The 20,653-nt window shown below is 31.0% G+C and overlaps 2 protein-coding genes across 2 annotated transcripts in view; both read left to right on the forward strand.

The window, feature by feature from the left end:
• The window catches only part of LOC144847864 (nuclear receptor subfamily 0 group B member 1-like), a 51,343-nt gene extending 36,529 nt beyond the window's left edge, over positions 1 to 14,814 (forward strand). The window contains exon 3 of the mRNA XM_078704412.1: positions 12,261 to 14,814. Coding sequence (XP_078560538.1) covers positions 12,261 to 12,499 — 239 coding nt within the window. The 3' untranslated portion in view covers positions 12,500 to 14,814. The remainder of the gene's footprint in view (positions 1 to 12,260) is intronic.
• Positions 14,815 to 16,650: 1,836 nt separating this feature from the next.
• LOC144847860 (putative ATP-dependent RNA helicase DDX10) overlaps positions 16,651 to 20,653 on the forward strand; it is a 60,626-nt gene continuing 56,623 nt past the window's right edge. Inside the window, exon 1 of the mRNA XM_078704402.1 lies at positions 16,651 to 16,867. Coding sequence (XP_078560528.1) covers positions 16,811 to 16,867 — 57 coding nt within the window. The 5' untranslated portion in view covers positions 16,651 to 16,810. The remainder of the gene's footprint in view (positions 16,868 to 20,653) is intronic.

Here is a 20,653-nt window from a genome sequence, read left to right on the forward strand (position 1 = left end):
TTCATTCTCAATCAAAACACAAACAATTCTTCATTTTATCATTCTATTTTTGTTAGAAGAAGTTCATATCAGTGAACTTGTACTTGTAGTACTATAATATGATTATGATATGTATTCATAAATTTATTCTGATATTATTTGTCAGTAAGGGTAGTTAGGAGAATTAGTCATTGTTGTATAATAATAATATAAATAGATTGGTAAACACAATACATTCAAGGTCGCGGTGCTATAGTACTTTTCATAATACAGTACACACAGAGTACAGATAACCTCTCATATCTGTGTATCCCTGTATCATACACCATGTTAACATCATGATCGTTAATTAATATCATAATTGTTGGGTAATCTCTTTCTTATCTTCCTGATTAAAATGAATTTATGATTACAGTATTTTTAGAGCAAAAACTTTCAACAACCAAAAAAAGTGTTCTGATCCTGTTTCAGAACCATTTTTTTTTTCAAGCTGATATTGACAAAACTTAACGAAAAGAAAAATAAATCTAATCTGTATTCACTGTGATTTAAGCAATATTGATAACAATTTTAGCTTCGGAAACCTGTTTTGCGAAATCTTTATTTACAGAAATAATTTTGTTTAACATGGAAAATATGCCAAGATTCTTATTTTTTTTGGTCAAAGTACATTACAGGTCTTGCATATTAAAAGGAAGTAAAATGTACTTGAGCAATAAATACCCTGGTATACAAATAATACTTACGTCATCCTTCCATTTAATCTTATTGAGAACAAACAAAACCATAAAATTATTATATAAAAGTTCAGTGAAATACAGTATACAGATATTCATCTTATTATTCCACTAAAAATAGACTAAAAATAGCTTAACAACACAGCAATTAGTTTACAATATTTGTAGACTACTAGATTTGGCTTAATAAGGTCAAGTGAGAAGTGTATTATTCAAAATTGAACCTTGATACTACTAAAGTACTTAATTCTGCCTTATTTTTATGTCCTTGACTCTTTCGCCTCTGCTAGTAGTAGCTAGGTTGTTTTATTAACTGGGCCTTTAACCACATAAGGACCCCTTAGATCTGGAGTACTAGGTAAACTGCTCCCCTATGTTGCTAAAATCAAATCTGCAACGCTACACACTCACCCATTTGGTTAATTTCTTATTTGTTAAATGTATTGTGATGTGTTCCAATTAAGCGATAACCTTGAAATACTGTTAAAGTAGTGGTGCTATTGTTGCTTTAAGATGCCTGTCATCCCAAGGTGATTGGTTCAAATCCTATGTGGAAGCAGGATTATAATGACAATTAAGAATAATATTATAAGCGTTTGTTTTCATCTTGTAAGTTTTCACTTGGCTCTGTCACACCCCTTTGAATCTGTGTATATACATAACTAATATCTCATAGTTTTATTTTAAAAATTTCAAAAATCATTTTATATTATTATTAGAATTTCACTGTTGGCAATGTGTTTATAAACATTCTCTGATAAAATGAGATAACGGAATTATATTACATATTTTTATATTCACTAAGATTTTAAAAACTGCAAAATGCCATAAGTATTAATTAATTTTTGTACCATTTCACGACCTATATTCTATTGCTAAATATAGGTGTCCTTCTGGACATATGAAATTCACTTCCTAATAAACACCTATAAGAGCCGGATATTTCATACCCAAAATTTCCTCTCAGCCTAAATTACTTTTAACTGACCAACTTCCTATGTTTCCATGGCATTTTAAGTAACAATAACCGTTTGGTGCATCATAATACACTACAGTACTTATATCTTCTCAAGCAGAAAGGATGATCAGAGAACTGAGAACTTGCAAAGATATCTTATTACTGAACTGGCCTAGAAATAAATGAACTTATATGTAGTCATATAGAACAGAAATGAAATTAGATAAAATATGCAACCTTATCAGCACAGAAAGTTTATAAACGGGTCATTATACGGTCAAAAATTATGGTTTAAAAAAATAATAACAGCAGACCTTTACGATGGTTGAGTGTGAATCATCCCTAAAGGGCGGGGATGTGGATGTAACCCCTATTTAGAAAATTATGACCAAACAAAAGTACATATTTAATGCATTGCAGAAATAGGAACAGGAGGCAGTGACGCTTATGATAATCCCATTTTTGAAAATTATGACCAAACATAAAAGTACATACTTAATGCATAGCAGAAATAAGAACAGGAGGCAGTGACGCTTATGATAGAGTGTAATCCCCATTTTGAAAATTATAGCCAAAAAGAAAAGTACATAATATGTGCGCAGCAGAGGCATCAGAGTTTTATAATAGTTGAGTGTAAACCCCATTTTGAAAATTATAGCCAAAAACAAAAGTACATCATTTGTACACAGCAGAGGCAGCAGACTTTTATGATAGTTTAGTGTGAATCGTCCGTAAATGTGGGGAAACGAACATAACCTCTATCATAAAAGGTTGAGGTCAATGCTTCTATTCTACTGTTGCTTATACGTGGAAAAAATAATATTCACAATTATTAGACTGTATTGCTATTTGATTCAATTTGTAATTATTTCTACACTTTACATATCTAAAAATAGTGGAATCGTCATTGAAATGCATGAAGGACGGCCTTGCTAACTATTTTATACAACCCTTGTCAAGGGCACGTCCTTCGGGGTTTTCTGGTTTAATTCCCTGAGATAATTGTGTTCCTCTGATCAGCCAGAAAACTGTTAGTATTGACTAGGAACATTCCGGATGCAATACACAGCAATTGGACTATGATAGATGATTTGACAATGCTTTTTCAGGTTACTAGTGCTCAAATCGAGCAAGCGAGAATTAGTGCCATCGAACTTCTTTTAGTGTATTCACTACGAGAATGAATAATACTGCAGGAAGTTTTCGGTGCAGTTGAACGAATATTTATATTTTCGTTTACCAATGGCTGATTAAGTACTACCTTGATCAGTTTTTCCTCGTGATGCACACGTTTGAATGAGATCATGAATTTGTGAATGAGTTGAAACGAAGTTTGTGACCGGAATTGTAATTAATAATAGACTTGCTCCATTGATGTGAATTGTCTACGACAATATAACGTCTGACAATAGCCACAAAAATATTTATATAGCATCTGATCATAGATGCAACAATAGTTAGTTTTCAATTATAGATTTAAGGTTTACCCTTGTATGTAGATTTGCATTGTATGCTACTACCAAACCTAATTCATTAAAATACTGAATAATTGTGAGAAATTATTTTAGAAAATTGACTTTTATTACAAATTTACTAAAGATTTTCCAAATGTCCACATCTTGGTGTTCAAAGTCTTTGTATTAAATATTGCAATAATCGATTATTTATTTTTTGGAAAGGGTCGTAGCATGACCATGTTCTTTTTAGAAAGCATATTTTGAATTTTTGCAGACTTTTTTTCCTAGAGTGACACCACAAAAGTATTGCCTATTATTGATATAACGACATACTTCATGACTCAAATCCCGACACGGTTTGGCTAAATTCTAGGCGACCGATGACACAATATAGGTAGATTCTAGGTTTCTGCAAATTAAAAACTCCCTAATATACTCCTGAAAATTTGTTTCTAATATAGCACTTTAGTTTTGTTTACAAAATATTATTTTTTAATTTTATATAAAAAAAAACTTTATAGAACCTTTTTTATTTAGCTGTGATTTAAACATGAAGTTATACAGCATGGTAGCATTTCAGTTCTGGTGTTTATCCGTAAGTAATTAACGCGTACAGAGCAGTTGGTATCGATTTACCACTTCCCGTCGTCGCACTACAAAAAAAAAATCACTTTGCCGAAATAGAAACAACTATAATCAAATGATTATTTAAGCATGAATTTGTTTTAGTATTGTTTCGCATTCAGTTACCATCTTTTTTCTGCGATGAAAACATGTGGGTGTTTTGAAGTTAACCTTGGCCTAACTCTACAATTATTAACCCGTCACTGACATAATGATCGGCCAAGCCATGTATGAAAACAATGAAGGTATAATATCTGTAGTCTGAGAACAAAAAAGGAAAATAATTTGATTATTGACAAATTTATAGTGAAGTTTCTTAAAGCTGTTTTTATCAATTAGGCAATATATTTATTTGTATTTTCATAGTTAAAAATATGAATCAAAATATCTACTATAACCGAATCTCTTTCATCGATCATACTTACCCACCCATACTATAGATACATCATAGGCTAGGCTTTCACTTGTGCAAATTATATTCTATGCAAACAAAATATTCTATGTAAAATAACTTTATTAAAGCTCTGTCTACACTATCAAACTTTATGTGACAAAAAAATGTGATGTGCCCATATATGGACAGGATGATGTCAGACTACTACCATATTTGAGAACATCACTACCATATTTGGGCACAACACTTTTTTGTCAAACTAGTTTGATAGTGTAGACAGAGCTTAACACACGTTCTTGGCTAGAAAACAACTAGTCATGATATTGCAGGTTTTTCCCGTTGATGAATGGGGGTCAGTTCTCCTATGGGGCTATTATTTAATTTGTACAGTACATTTTTATGCATGGGCCTAGTTATGAAAACGAAACATTATGTTCTGATGAGTCAGAGAATGACTTTGGACTTTTTACAGCAGTTATTCAAGTTTACATTTACACATTAATGTCAAATTTGTCCAAAAAAAAAAGATTTTCTAGAGAGAAAAAAAATTTACTTTTTACTTTACAGTAGAAGCCTCGTTTGCGACACTCCTGTTAAGGGACACTTTTCAGTGAAATAATCATGGAGAAATAATATGTTCTAACACTACAACCAACCCCTATATTCAGAGGACACTCATGGGGTCCCGAAGGGTGTCCCTTTAAACAGTGTTTTCTACCGTTTTAATGAATTTCTCTGAAAATAAAACTAAAACAATTCTTATAGTCATACTACTAGTCAGATACTACCATATTTTTATACGATTTTATCCGACTGGGAAGTAATCAAACTTGTAAATTGTTCGATTTCAATTTCCGCAGCAGCCAATTTTTAACAAGTTTGTAAAAATAAAATGATTCATGTCAAACCTGATTTAGAAATAAATGAAAAATTTATATTTATACTGACATATTGTATTGAGTATTTACTATAATATTCGTAATTTTATTGAAAAGTATCTTGTATATTGCCGCTTTAAATTAAGTAGCCAATACAGAGTGATAGCCATGTTAAGTTCAACATCATTGAAATTGGCACAGGAAAATATGAAAGAGAAAAAATTATATCATACGAATCATACTCGTTCACACTTCAGATATCACGATAACGATTCATTTTAATATAATTATGAGAAAAAACATGATTAACTCTTTGAAGAATGACAGTAATGATGTTGATGGTAGCGAACGTCATCAGCTAGAGTCGCGGTCCCACGAGGGGTTATAACCAATTTATACTGGCTCTATAAATATTCTGGACTAAGCAGGGTTCATTGAGTGGCCTTGGCCCAAGCTAATCTAGTAGATATATCCAGTGGAACAAGATGTTTGATTGTGACGTTAATTTCGCCGTATTCTCAACACCGACAGTGATCATGTGCAAGGACGTTGTATTTTTAGCACAGTGTCGTTCGTAAGCACTTCCTACGCAAGTGCGCAAATCTTAGTTTTCCTTTTATAGTACTGTAGATGAAACCATATAGCCTAATCTGGACTGTTTACCAGAAATCTTTATTCTGTGATGAGTGCTGCTATGGCTTCTATTTGTAATGTCATATGTTCGACTCTATGGTCGGTTGTAGCAGGCTAGTTGTAGGATATAACTGGCTTGAATTTGAAGAACAAGTTTCTTTAGTGACAGGGAAAAGTGTGATTATGTAAGAAACTTGTTTTATTGATGGAATTAATGATTGTGAACAAAGTGGTCCTGTAGCTTAGTTTCCTTAGAATCCTAAGGCCTGGGTTCTATTCCTGTTTTGATCAATTTTTTTTTTTACATTCTGTATAATATAATAATTTTTCAATGTTATGCTTGTGCTTAACTTCAAAATAACAAAACTAGTTGATCATTATTTATTTATACAATACAATAATATACGCAAACATTAATTAATTTTAAAGAAAATTCTGTTATCTATAATTAAATAGATTCAGTGGTTAATATATTTTGTAGTTAGTATTTATTATTTATGTAATGTTTTGCCCCTGAATTCTATTGATTTAGTAATTAGCCATATCAGTGATATACTACATCATTAATTTTTAAAGGTTACAAATGTTGACAGTTTAATCAATTACAACCATTAAATTTAGACATAATCTATTTGGTAATTTCAATTTCTATCAGATATTCAAGGACTTTAATAGATCATATTTTTTTTAAATTTAAAATACTAGTATATTTATTATAAGGATATTTTTACATCTATAAGTAATGTATGTTTACATTAATGTAAACAAAATTAAATAATGAAATATAATAGGATAAAATTAAATAAATTTATGTTTAATGTTCGCATCACAATGTTCATCAAAATAAAAAGAAACATTAATATTTCAACTTTTTCTAATTTAAAAGATAAAACATATTTTGTTTTGAATAAATAAAATAAATTTATTATAATTAAGAATAATGGTAGGAGCATAAAAACAATATGTCAAATGTAATTGTAACTGAATACTAGTTGACCTGTCTACATTGTTGACCTGTCATAGAAAGTATTTTTAAGTACAGTACTGCTGGTACATATTTTTTTTATAGACACAATACACAATTTGTTTTAGCTTGGTCAGGATCACTTAGGTCAACAATAATCAATCATAAACCATCTTGTGTATCCATGGACATGGCCTAGGCAGGTGGCACACAGCAACTACAAGTGTTCCTTGTAAGTTGATACTATTAATGCTAATTCCATACAGCCATACCAACATCTATAACTTCCCCCAGACTTACCCAACCAGCGAGGGCAGTATTTAGCTTTTTCTTCTAAGGTGATAAAATCCTATGAAGTAGGTCTGATACAAACCTGTAAAACACTACTACACAGGGTACTCTTGTTTTTAACAAGTAGACCATCTAACAAGTCTTGTTGTAAATTTTTATTTTCTTGGTTCAAATTATGAACATATCCCAATGGGTAATATTATTTCATCTTAACCTTCTGACCTCATAAACAAGTTCATGTGAAAGACATTGAACTTTTAAAACCCTGATGGATAAAATACACTTGCCCTCAACAATGTTTGTTGATGTTATAATTAATTTACTTACTTTTTGTCTAATTCACTTTAAAATAGTGATCTGTTTAGTATGAAATTGTGATATACATGTATATATATTAATTAAAAGAAATAAATAGAAATTCTTTTGGGGGGTCAGAGATAGTGTACAACCTGATTAGTTATTTATTACAATTAAATGTGAAATAATCACTTTTCAATACTGTTGGTAAGTGATAACCTATTTACTAGAAACCCAATTATTCATTTATATCTGATAAAGACAAAATGTATAGGTAGGCTATATGTCTATTCTTTTATTATTTAATGAAGTTTATATTGTTTACAGTTGAATCATTTTATGTATTCAAATAGTATGTCAATTTATGCAAGCTTGTTGTATAATGTATGTAATATATATATTAATATATTAACTATGTAAATAGTTTTAAAAAAAGTCTACAAAATTGTGGGTGGGGAAACATTAAACTTTAACAATTTGTTTATTTGGCATTAAATTAAATAATTACTCAATGGAAAAAACAATACTCAATGAAAAAGTCCTTTCAATCATATACACCAAATGTTTTTCATAAAGTATATATATTAAAATTAATATTTTATGAGAAACCTAAAAAAACATTTTTTTTAGATAAATATTACAACCGTATTGTTACAAACATGTGAATTTATAATAAAAAAAAAAGGTAGATTTAAAATTATAAAAAAAGCGGGATTATGAGAGATTATGTTTCATTAAAAAGACAGACATATGTAGTCTGACCATGGAATAATAATAATTACTCCATGGTCTGACTGGGTGTCTCTGGTAACACCATATTCAATAGTAAACAATAGACAATTGAGGGTTAGACACATATTCAAATGCAGTTCAAGGAAACATGGATTGAATTGAATCCTAGAGAAAAAAAACCATAATTTTGCTTTTTGCCAAATAAGGTTGTTTTAACGCTTTTCTCTCTGTCCGACCTTGTCTGGTATCTGTCACTAACATTGCGTCTGTCGGGAATTTAATTTCGTTAAATCTTTTCAATCACTTCATCTTCCTAAAGTCTTTTATTCTATGATCCCTTTGTTTCAGTATTTTAACTTTCACTTTGTAGTTTATGATTTATAATAGTAACATATTCATTTAGATAGATATATTTTTACTTACAATTGTCTGAACCAAAGTATAAGTTTAAAACCTTTTTTCACTTAATAATTTAAAAACTTTCATTCGTATTGCATCAGTTGAGGCCCTTTAATATATTACCTTGAACTATGGTGTTAGTATAAGTTATACTGAGGTAATTAAATTATTGAATATGTATTTGAAAGTCATCAATATGTATAAGCAAACGATTTTAACCTTTCGCTGGTGTCCTGACCTCAATAATTGAGTGACCAATTAAATGTTTTACCTTGTGTGTTGATAAGCCACTGTGGCCTTTTTTTCTCTTGTAGAACAAGGTTTTGGACTTGGCTCAAAACCTTTGATGACTGATGTGATTTTAAATGCTATACTATCCATGCTGTGGATAGACTACAACTTTTCATGAATATTCATATAAATGGGAGGAGTTATCACATTGCTATGGGTCTATCTGAGACATTGATTTCATTAATTTAGTTATTTTACTTTATATTTTAGATATGAAATTAGTAATTATGTTAATGTTTACAGTTTTGCTGTAATACTCATAAATCATAATTTATTTTTTAAATTTTAAAAATCTGCTTTTAATTTCATAATGACCTGACTTATATATTCATAAAAGACATTTATAATATTTATTATGAACATTATTTTGATACAATATAATTAATTATAGCAATGTACTACATATTATTATAACGAAGACACATGAGGGATTTTCGTACCATTTATAGTATTAATGTTGAACTTCCGTGTTTACACTACAGTTTATATGGCTATAGTTAAACAATTCAATTCTTTGAAAATTTAGTATGTTGAAGGCTTCTTACTTTTTAGGGGAATTTTTTCTTTAGTCATGTATTATGCATAAGAACTGTCAATCTTCACAGTCACCGCCTACCCATGCCAGTCAGCCAACAAGAATGCCTTTTGTAATCAACTTCCTCTGCTTAATTTGCATAATATATTCAAGGTCGTCTGCTCTATGAGGTCATGCATGTCACCTAGTGCTAGCTTATAAAACAGCTGATGATAAGGTTTGACTACAAAGTAGCAAGGACGCATTGGTTATTGAGCAGTGTGTAGTGTGCTCGCTCATAGATATCATCATTATACCGGTGAACATAGATGACAGTTGATTGCGATAGGAGTCGTTGGCCTTTTAACACAATCAATACATATTGAGGGAGCTCTAGGCACACGCTATTTTCTGAAGGCAAATAGGAAAAACCTAATAGGCATTTTACACATTGGTGGATCTTGACACTTTTGGAAAATCTTTCTGCAAATTATAATTTGTGGTGAACCTTGATTTGTTGTGGAGGAGTTTGTTCGTAAGAGAAGTTCGTGGAGAACATTTAAAATAGCAGAATGTCTGCAGCTACAGCCGAAAAGGGGCCTATTCACATGTCTGTGGTACAGTTTCACAGATCGTCTAAGTTGGAAAAACAGCTAAGAGCGACGGAAATTTACAAAATTCATGGAACATGTCAATGTCCAAAAATCGACTCTAAAAGTACAATTCTGTACCGATTACTAACAGACACTTATTTTAACTCCAACTCTTGTTGTCGGAGCGGTTGTGGATTTTGCTCGTCAGCAGCAGAGAGTAAATTAAAACTTTTACTAGAAGAGTCTAAGAAACATCACCTTTTGCAATAATTTATGGTACTTTCTTTTTAAAGCAGTCACTATGTCAAGTAGGTATAATAAATTATACAGTTTTTTTTATTTTTTTATTCATTCATACAACTAAAATTAGAACATGGCGTTTTCTGTATCTCACTTTAAGCCTATGTGTCACACTCGCTTTCCAGAAGCAAACACTATAAAACAACACTATTTCTTAAAATTAATAATACTAATAGTGAAGCATCATACTGTAGGTACAGATACAGATCTTAAATGAGCTTGTAGTTTCCATAACTAAAGCTTCTGTTCACTATCCCTCTATTGTAAATATCATTTCTTTTCTATTCCTATTTTGTTTGTTACAATTTTTATTTAGCAATTTCCTATATATTATTCCTTGTATATTATTTTTTTGTGGACAATACAGCAGATTGTGAATGTTTTAGTTAATAAGCAAAAAAAACATTATTAATAAATTCCTGACTTTGGTAATTAAATACTGTATTAACAACTATTATGAAACGCAATTTAAATTGCAAATTTATTTCAAATCTCGCCTTCTTTTACATCAACAGAAACCTGTTGATTTTGATATTTTCCCATTGATATTGTGATTGGAAAGTTCAGAAATAACATTTTCGGTTTTAGCTATGAAAGAAACTTGTCTACAGGATCTATCTATGGCTTTTTTTAACATTCAATGCTAGTTACACATACTATTAAATACACAATATGAATCATTAAATTTAATACTATAAAAGCATATAAATATTTATGATCTGATGTATACCGTATTATTAAGTTTATTAAGATGTAAATGTTAGAAAACTGTATTATAAATCTGGCAGGAATCCACTGACTGTAATACATGACTGACTTTGCATAGACACTCTTTTATATATAACAGTAACACTTAGCTGTATAACGATATGTATTGTATATATGATTGTACAAATAAGTACATTGTATTGTAAGTATTCTCTAGAATATATACTGCATTTTAATCCTGCCATTATCAGTACTATTAAAGTATTTAAAGATCCTTCCCATAAATAGATATCTCACTTATTGAATCCACAATAGTGGATTATACTATGGTACTAATTCCTGAACAATACTTCAGTTTTGTTCCTGATTCCGGTTGGAAATTACTACAGACAAAGGCTCCAGCCTTCATCTGTGGAAGAATAGGAAGGGTGAATGTCCTCGCGACAGCAGGGTCATAGCCCTATAGGCGGTAGCAGTAGGATCCAGATTCCCTAGCCTACAAAGCTCAATGTCACACCTCATTGACCAAGTTATTGTGCATTGGATAGCACGCTTTTAAATTAACTCGTCGCTTTCATTAATTAATGTTATAAAAATTGTTACTGTGTAATTTTTACTTAGCATCAATCCTGCAATTTTGTGTTGTATCTAGATGCGAGAATTTAAAAAAAAGTGCGGTTATGTAAAACGAGTTTTGCAAATTTATTTTCAAATATTAACGTATTTAGTTTAGATATCCGTGATGCGTTAATAAATTGTGTGGCCTTCATCATAAGAAATGCTGATCGATTTGTGCTGTATGTATAACGCCCGTTAATAACAAGGGCCTTGAACCAAACTCATTTAATGGCAGCAAGAATTAGTTTTCGCTTTTATGATTCTGTCAGCATAGTGATGGCAAGTTAATGTTGTTTTTACACGGCCTTGGTTAAATTACAGTCGGCCTTCAATTTGTTTTGTTGGGGGAAAAATTGTTTTACAAAAATTTTGAATAAGAAGTTCAGTGATTGGATGAATTTGGTATATATTTGTTGTAGCTATAACTACTATTAATAACTAATGATGATGTTTTTAAATCAAGTTTATTTCCTTTTTCATTACATACCTGTGTATATAATTGTATCGAGAGTGATCATAGGTGTAAATATTATTGTTTACTTAAAGTAAATGATAGCTCAGTATCAATTTCAACTTTTAAATAGATTTGAATTTTATTTGTAAAGTATAACAAACTGTAGTGTATAGAAAAGTTTTATAGTATAAAAAAATGAAGTACATACACAAACAGTAAATACTGTATTTCATGTGCTGGTTTCTGTACACTACTTTTTTACTCACACTACTAAATGATTTTTGTTTCAGAAACAATATGTCCATATGTCTGTTTGCAGTACAATTTCTAATACTAAAGTTAATGTTATCTTGTATATTCTATATACAGTACTTTGTTATAAAATGACAATAATTCTTTGGTATCTTTAACTAACCAATGCATTACTTTTGTCTTATAGATGTACCAGGCTTGGAAAATCCCCTGTTGGTTGAAAGATTGCAAAGCAGTGTTCAGCTTCATCTGAATGAATATGTAGCTGCCAAACATCCATACGATCAGCTTCGCTTTGCAAGAATCCTCCTTAGTCTGCCACCGCTACGAAACATAAAAGCTCAAGTAGTTACGCAGTTGTTCTTCCGTGACATGATAGGCAACGTTGCTATGGAGGACTTGTTATCGCAGATGTTACAAGGGTAGAAGAATGTCAGCAGCATCAATTATCTGATGATGTTAACAGTCACTCTTTACTAGTTATCAGAACTTGTTGCAGATATTATATGAGTAAAAGATGGATATGATGTCTTCACTCTTTACTGGTGATCAGCATCAACAATCAGGTCACTCTGTTATCTATCCTTTTTGCTGATGCCACAACATTAGAAGATGGAAGTGATGACTTACTGGTGATCAACATCAACTATCTGGTGATGTCAACTGAGTGGACGCATGGTCTTTGTGTCAACCAACCAAATACGAAGCCTTGATCTCTTGCTTGGTTGGCATAAAGACACTGTGTAATGTTTTATTACAGTCATTGATTTGTTTAAAATCTACATTGTTTAAATTATTTTATAATGTGTTATGTATGTTAAAAAATCTTGACTTGTTCTTAACTGAGAAATAATCCAATTGTGGATTTTCTTGTCCTGGTATTTTAACAGAAAAGGAAAATACTTTCCAACTTTAGGATTAATATTTATAAATGTACAAAGAAAGAATTGCTTGATTTACCTTTAAAACCCTCCTTTGAGGATGCAAACAAAATTAAATAAAAAAAATCTTGTATTAAACCATTAAACAAGAGACAAATTTTAGGTAAAAAAAAATCAGTTTTAATATTGATCGTTACTTTCTTGTTTTTGTACATAGCTATTACAAGATGAGTTCGAGTTGTATAAAAATAAAGTAAATATTTAATTGTTTGTTTATTTTATTTGTCTCTTATTGTTTTCTCTGCAGTAGAATTAAATTTGGAAAAATAGAAAACTGCATGAGATTTTTTAAGTCAAGCACCTTTGTTGAATGTTTACGTATAATTTGCTCCAAGAGAATTTTGCATGCTTTTTTAGAGTTTATTGTGTGATTTTGGGATATTCTATGAGAGTAACATTTTATTATACATTTCCAATTAGTTCTGTGTTAATTTATTATTATATAAAATGGGAGAATACAAATTTGGTATCTGAAAATGGATAAAAAAAGGTGAATAATGATACATGTATTTTTTGGCTTGGAATACTTTGCAGATATTGGCTTACTTAACTTGCTAAAGATTACAAGGGTTTAAGTTGCATTAAAATTATGTATGTGAATAATATAACTTTTATATATACACAAGTATAACAACAAAACCAGAACTATTATTTTATACCCAACATGATCTGACCCAAAAAATACATGTATTTTTAATCAATGAAAGGGGTTACAATTTAAATCTTAATAATAAAGCTAGTAGATAAATATGATATTGTATTACTGTATTTAATTTATTATTTGTATAGAAGTGTTTGTTCTTCTACCGACTATATTGTTGTGGAATAAACTTCACCAGCACTGAAATATGTAAAACCTACTGAAATACGTATGAGGGATAAAAGTTTTTAAGCTAGAATTTGAAGAAAGTCACAATAAATGTTGATTATAAAAGCAATGTTGTTGAAGACCTATAACTATGCTTACGTACTTCAGGTGTAAGGTAATCTTAAAGATACACTGTCGTCTAGCAGAAAAACTAGACAAACTCATTAATAATAAATAAAAATGTCATAATTGTATGTTTATTCACTTCAAAATATTTAATACTTGCTAATTAACATTATAAAAAATTACAGATCTTAATTTGATCGACAAGAAACCGTTATTTTTCTGAATTTAGAAAAAACAGTGAATTTTTAACCATATTAAAATCAATTTTAAAGGTTACTGCTAAAATAAGCAATCCGTGAATAATTTGATAAAGGTGAAACAAACTTTTGATATTGTTTGTTCACAAACCAATATTTTCAATGCCAACAAGCTCTAAAATTAGCCAAAATCAATTGTAATTAATCCACGAGGCCTAGTTTGTTTATTTGCTTTTTGACTTACAAATTGCAGTCATTAAAAATGAAACTATAGGATTCTACCCGAAATACGATAACCATTTTGTGTCCATTGTAAAATTCGTACAGTTGACTTAAAAAATGCTTAATCAAAAAACGAAGTGGTTTTACCTGATTTGTATCGATTACTATAATAAATTCACCTTTAGATATTATTCCATCATTCCACTACAATTGTTTCTTAACTGTTTAAAAGTTTCTTTACTAAATTTAAACTGATCTGAAATCACAAGTGACAGAAAACCTTTGGTAAAAAGGCAATTTCTGGAAAAAAAACCAGTACAGTTGAAATATTTAAAAAAAGAATTTTGTCTGGATGGTATTCAGCATAATTAAATTGTGTAAATCTTTTGAGTGTTTGATACTTTAATAAAGGTAAACTAAGGTTTAGAACATTATCAAAGTGTAATTTATAAATACAAAGTAATATTCAGAAACACTTGGAAAGAATGCATGCATCCTGATCATAATTTAACATTTTATTTATTTTTTAATCTTTCAAATCGTTTCATTAAGAGTATCCCTTTATAATTTATTTTTAAAGTATTCTTTCAAACTTAAAGACTTTTCGTTACAATCAAGGAATGTACCGTGCATAACAACAATCTATTGATTGACAGATAATGCTAAAACAAAGAGTGTTTTAAGTGTGAATGTCGACTGAATTCAATCTAAGATTAATTGTAATCGATTTTGATCTGTGTGACGAATGTTATTATTTTTAAAAAGTCTTTAAGTTTAAATGAGTACTCTATTGCTATTGACAGCTGTTCTGTTTTTGTTGTGTGTGTTATATTTATATTAAGCAAAACTAGCTTGGTGTGTCGTTTTATTTCTGTGCAGTTAATTTAATCTGTAGGTATACACGTCTTGTTTATTGTGTTACTATACTTTGAGAGTTGTGAAATGCGTAGGCGAACTGTAAAAAAAGTTGTATAAAGTATTGGCTGGCCCAGATCAAGATTTGGGTGATTTATTCTGTGCATTATATAATATAGAAAAATTGAGAATCTGATTTCGTGAGTAAATGAGATGAGAGAAAAAATACATATTAAAGTTGTATAGAACATCTTTTATTTGAGAAAAATAAACAAATCATAGACACAAAAGTATAATTGTTCTAGAAATTTATTTTCAAAGTTTGCGTCAAAGTTGCTGTTGATGATTCGTAAAGTACTGTACTACAAATAACGACTGACTTGGACGTTGTCAAAATCACCGCGGACTTTATTTTGTTGCACTATTTAAGCAAAAGCATCAGAGGACTTATTAATATTGAATAATGGGACGTTCATATATCTGTGATGTGAGTTTTCTAGACACCCTTAATTTTTAACACTACGGCCAACCCCTTATCAGAGAACATTTTTGGGGGTCCAGGTGTCTTTAATAGTAGTACTATTGTATTATGTCATATCAACGCTCAGTAGGCCTATACAGTATTATGCTGCTTTCACGAGAATACGACTAGACTGATTAACGGTTATAATAATTCGTCATCAATGGAATATAAACCATTCTTCTTAATAGTAGACAAATAGCTATTAAATACAGCACCCTAATCAGATCAATTTAGTATCTCGTCAATGAGACAGAAAATTGATTCATAACAAAAAATCATAATTGCGGTTCTGGGTAATGACAATGTACATCACTAAAAATCATACACGGTCCACTCATGGAGGTATCTCCATGGTCCACTGCAACACATACGGTCTCCGTAGAAACATTATATTTAACATTACTGTAACAGTGGACAGTAACATTAACCAATGTACGTCAACACAAAGAGTTCCACGAAACTGTATACCAACAAATACATGGCCACAGGTTCGTGCATTATTATGTAACAACGGTCACGCGACGTCACACGACACGTCACTTGCCGTTAATGTCCAACTTTACACCAAACCACGTGTTTCATATATAATCGGCATCATGCCAGCGTGTAATGAAAATAGGAACACTATAAAAGACAAGGCTAAAAACGTTAAAACAGTTTATATAATTCAATAATTAGTATTGAGCATGCCATAATAAATCAAAATATGATGTGAATCTACAAATACGCTTACAGTAGTTTTTGTATTGCCAAACCAGTGTTATTTTATTCCTTAAATAAGTTTCTAGTTAATCGATCACCTGTATGAACATTTCCTTACATCATTTGCATAATACGCTTGTATGCTTTTCTTAAATCATTTGCATGATTAGCACATTTGAGTGCATTCCTGGCGTAACTTCACACCTAACCAATTCCTTCTGTACGGTATATTGCGGTACATATTCTCTTTGAAAGATTGTGGAAATTAAAGGTATAACCATCTTTTGCTGATTCACACAGATTCGTTAGCAACATATTGCACCAAGTAACAGTCCTACATCTTTTGTTTACAAAGATAATTCGATGTTACTTAATGATGCACTACCGGTAACTTTGTCAATGTTGTCATCGGAGCTTATGGTAAGTTAATATTATACTAATGTAGGACACGCACATTGTATAGGTGAAGGTCGGCGTAAAGTAACTTAATGTTCATTGCATTATGCTTTTACCAATATTGTTTTATTGTTTTGTAAATATTAAGCTACCGTATCACCCATGCCAAGTATATTTTTTTGTGATCCAGTTATATTTTCAAGATTGGTTAACTTAAATAAACTTCCTGCATGTTTTCTTATTTTTATTTTGTTACATTTTATTATTACAAGCTACGCGGTTTTACGCTTACGCGCGTCTGTGTAAATTGGCATTTAGGCGCAGCCTACCTTTAATGGCAACAAAGAAATGTGAATACGATCGGACTCTACCAATTTCAGAAATCAGATTATTACAATTATCATTGGAAATATACAAGGTACAGTAGCAGTAGCAGATGAGAAGTTACTCCAAAATATTCTTGATTTTCGTCATCCATGTCATTTTGAAAAGAAATCATGTAAGAACAAAATACACCATAGTAGCATGTTGTTTTTTTTTCTTTTGTGGTTAACTACCACCTTTATTCATTCAATGTTACATAAACAACAATTACTGACAGAAAATACTTTTAAGTGTAGATACAATGGGCATACAAGCTTATTCTGTACAGTAGCATGTTGTTAATAAACTGAATTAACTTTGGTAAAAGTTATTTGGAGAAAGTGAAAATGACGACTTGCGAATGACTGCTCCAAAAGTAGTGTTATACTATTCAAAAGTAAAACTACAAATACCAATTTTATATATCGGTTAAGTTTTGAAAGTTTTTCATTAATAGTAAACATGAAATAATAGAATAGTATTCTGAGACCCTCAGCTTTTCCTTGACAGCATTGCATCATTGGTCTGTATCTGCTGACAACCCTTCTGTTGGAGTTGAGTCCCTACCCCTCTCTCCAACCCTCTCCTCTGCTTCAATTTCCACCATTCTCATTTATTCCTATGTCTAAGAAAGAATTTTAACAAATGTTGTACTATTTGATGCAATTGTAATAGTTGTTGTTTTTAAATGATGGTAAATATAAAATGTTTTGCAAAATATTATCTGACTGAAATGCTTTATTTGTACATTATAATAGAAATTCTTCTTAAAGATTGGCAAAGTAGTAGCAGTGCAAAAAACCAGATAAATATAAATATAAACAAAAATTCATATAGAATACACACACATTATGGTACAACACTTACGGTAAGTTTTACAATTTGGTTAAATACGATAAAAATGCATAAAACGCTTAAAAATTAAACATTAATAAAAGGTATTTAAAAAGTTTCATTTACATAATCTTAATTACACTACAGTATTTTATCAATGGTGACGTGAATTAATAATACTGTAATAATATGGATGGCATTTGCAACAAAGGCATATCTTGTTCCGTTTGTCTTAGTTATTGCACCTGGTATTCTACCATTGTATTTGATTATAAAGTATTTGTTAGGGGTGATAAGTATCCTTAATTATTTTATTAGCTGCTTTCACTTATTACCGTATCTTAATTATTATAATGATTTTAGATATTTCATTAACTTTGACGCATATGTCCAGGTTTATGATCCTCACCTCTGTAAAATCAAACTATTGTTATATTTCGGTCATTTCAAAAAGGAAAATACATATGGAATTTGAGAAAATGATGAATATTAAATGAGCTTATTGGTTTTTTTCTTTTCATTGCCGGCGTGTTGACAAAGTTATCACATAAACAATCTGGCTGACAAATTCCATTTATAGAGACAAAAATATAATGTTCTATTTCTTTTCTCTATTATTACTAATGATACATACAAATGCACATCGGAACATTATGCATTAATCCGAAGCTGAACAACGAGGCCGGGTCGCAGTGTGGCCTTGCTGTGGCCTATATAATGTATTTATTCATAATGATAAAATGTATTATGCAAGGCATATGGAAAGTTGGGATAGGCGCAGATTAAACCCACTTGCGGTTAGCGTATGATGATGCTATACAAAGAAATAACACGGTTTAATTTATTCCGTTTTCGATATAAAAAAATAACCTTTTCTACACATAAGTAACCTTGAAAATAGGTGACCCGCTTCTTATATTGTTCCATAACCCATTGGTTTTATAGCATGAATGTAATTTATCAGTCATGAATGCTCTAGCGTTGATAGGACGCGCGCGTACCCTTTAGGCATGCTCAGTTGAATGATGAACCGATCGTAATTTTAATGTAACAAGACAAATGTGACAGTTGGATGTTTATAAAAAGTTACAGCTTTTTGATCTCGATGAAGCTTTTATTGTTGCACAGAAGGTCAATCTGGATTGATATAAGAGAAACATTAATATAGAAATCATTATTTACTTACGAATTTCCATAATAAAATATACAAAACCTCGCTTAGGCTACATTCTGTCGTTGCTGTTGTTTTTGTTGGTGCAGTTGTTGCTACTGCAGTTGTAGTTGTTGTTGTTGCTGCTGTTTTTGGTTGCTGCTGGTGCTGTTTTTGTTGCTAGTGTTGCTGCTGTTGTTGTTATTGCTACCGTACAGTTGTTGCTACTGCAGTTGTAGCTGTTGTTGTTGCTGCTGTTTTTGGTTGCTGCTGCTGTCGCTAGTGTTGCTGCTGTTGTTGTTATTGCTACCGTACTGTTGTTGTTGTTATTGAATGTTGCTACTTCTGTTGTTGTTGTTCCTGCTGCTGCTGTTGTTGTTGCTGCTGTTGCTGTTTATGCTATTGTTGCTGCTGCTGCCGTGCTGTTATTTTTGCTGCTGTTGCCGCTACGGTTGTTATGGCTGTTGCTGATGCTGCTGTTATTGTTGTTTATGTTGTTGTTGATGTTGTTGATGTTGTTGTTGTTGTTGTTGATGTTGCTGATATAACACACTTAGGCCTGTTCATTGGAATTTCGATTATTCTCCGTTCCACTACTTTAACCATCTTCTACCTTCAATCTCCGTGGCGTCAGTTTAGCCATGAACTTCTCAACATCACTGCGCCAGAATGTTAGCTCAACCAATATTTTTCATATCTCATTATTGACAATAATTCTTTATATATTTTCACGAGTCTTAGAGTCAATCAACCGATGTTTTCCGTTTAAACTTCAATAGAGGAAACACATACGGATCGATAATGATATATGTAATGTGTCTATAAAGCAACGTAGCCTTGGCTTGCCATAAAGGATGTGTTTTTGATTTCCTCCTTCAGGCTTTGCTAATGAAAATAAAGAGTTTCATAAAAGTAATAACTTTCACCTTCTGTTAGAAGATGATGCTCGTCGTTTATAGTTTCTTATGAAAAAATATGTCCCTTCAAATATTGTACCATATGGTTAGAATATTAATAATTCAGTAATGATTATTATTTTGCAATTAACATTTACGAGTACTGGTATTTATGTTTACCTGTTTGCTTACCTGAATTTGTTTGTTAAAATATGTTTGTTTTTTCGGTTTAATATCAATAATAACATTTACATTGTTCGGCTAACGCATTTCATTTCCGTCGTAATCATCGTCTTAAAACTCTCACGTCACGGTGACATTACACATAATGCCGATTCTTCAATTACGGTATTATCTGTCGAAATTGCGTTATCCCGCCATAGTCGTACATAACTCTAATGTACACATCCGTTTTTCTACCAGAGTCGGTTTAGCACTTTTGATTGGTCGGAGAGAGTACGCACCGAGAACCAATAGTGATGCTGGTTATTTATTTTGTTTACACAATGCAATAAAATTAATATATTATAAAACTTTGCATTGAGGTTTTAACCAAAATCCGGCTCA

Source organism: Antedon bifida, chromosome 7 (assembly GCF_963402885.1).
Source record: "Antedon bifida chromosome 7, ecAntBifi1.1, whole genome shotgun sequence".
NCBI lineage: Eukaryota > Metazoa > Echinodermata > Crinoidea > Comatulida > Antedonidae > Antedon > Antedon bifida.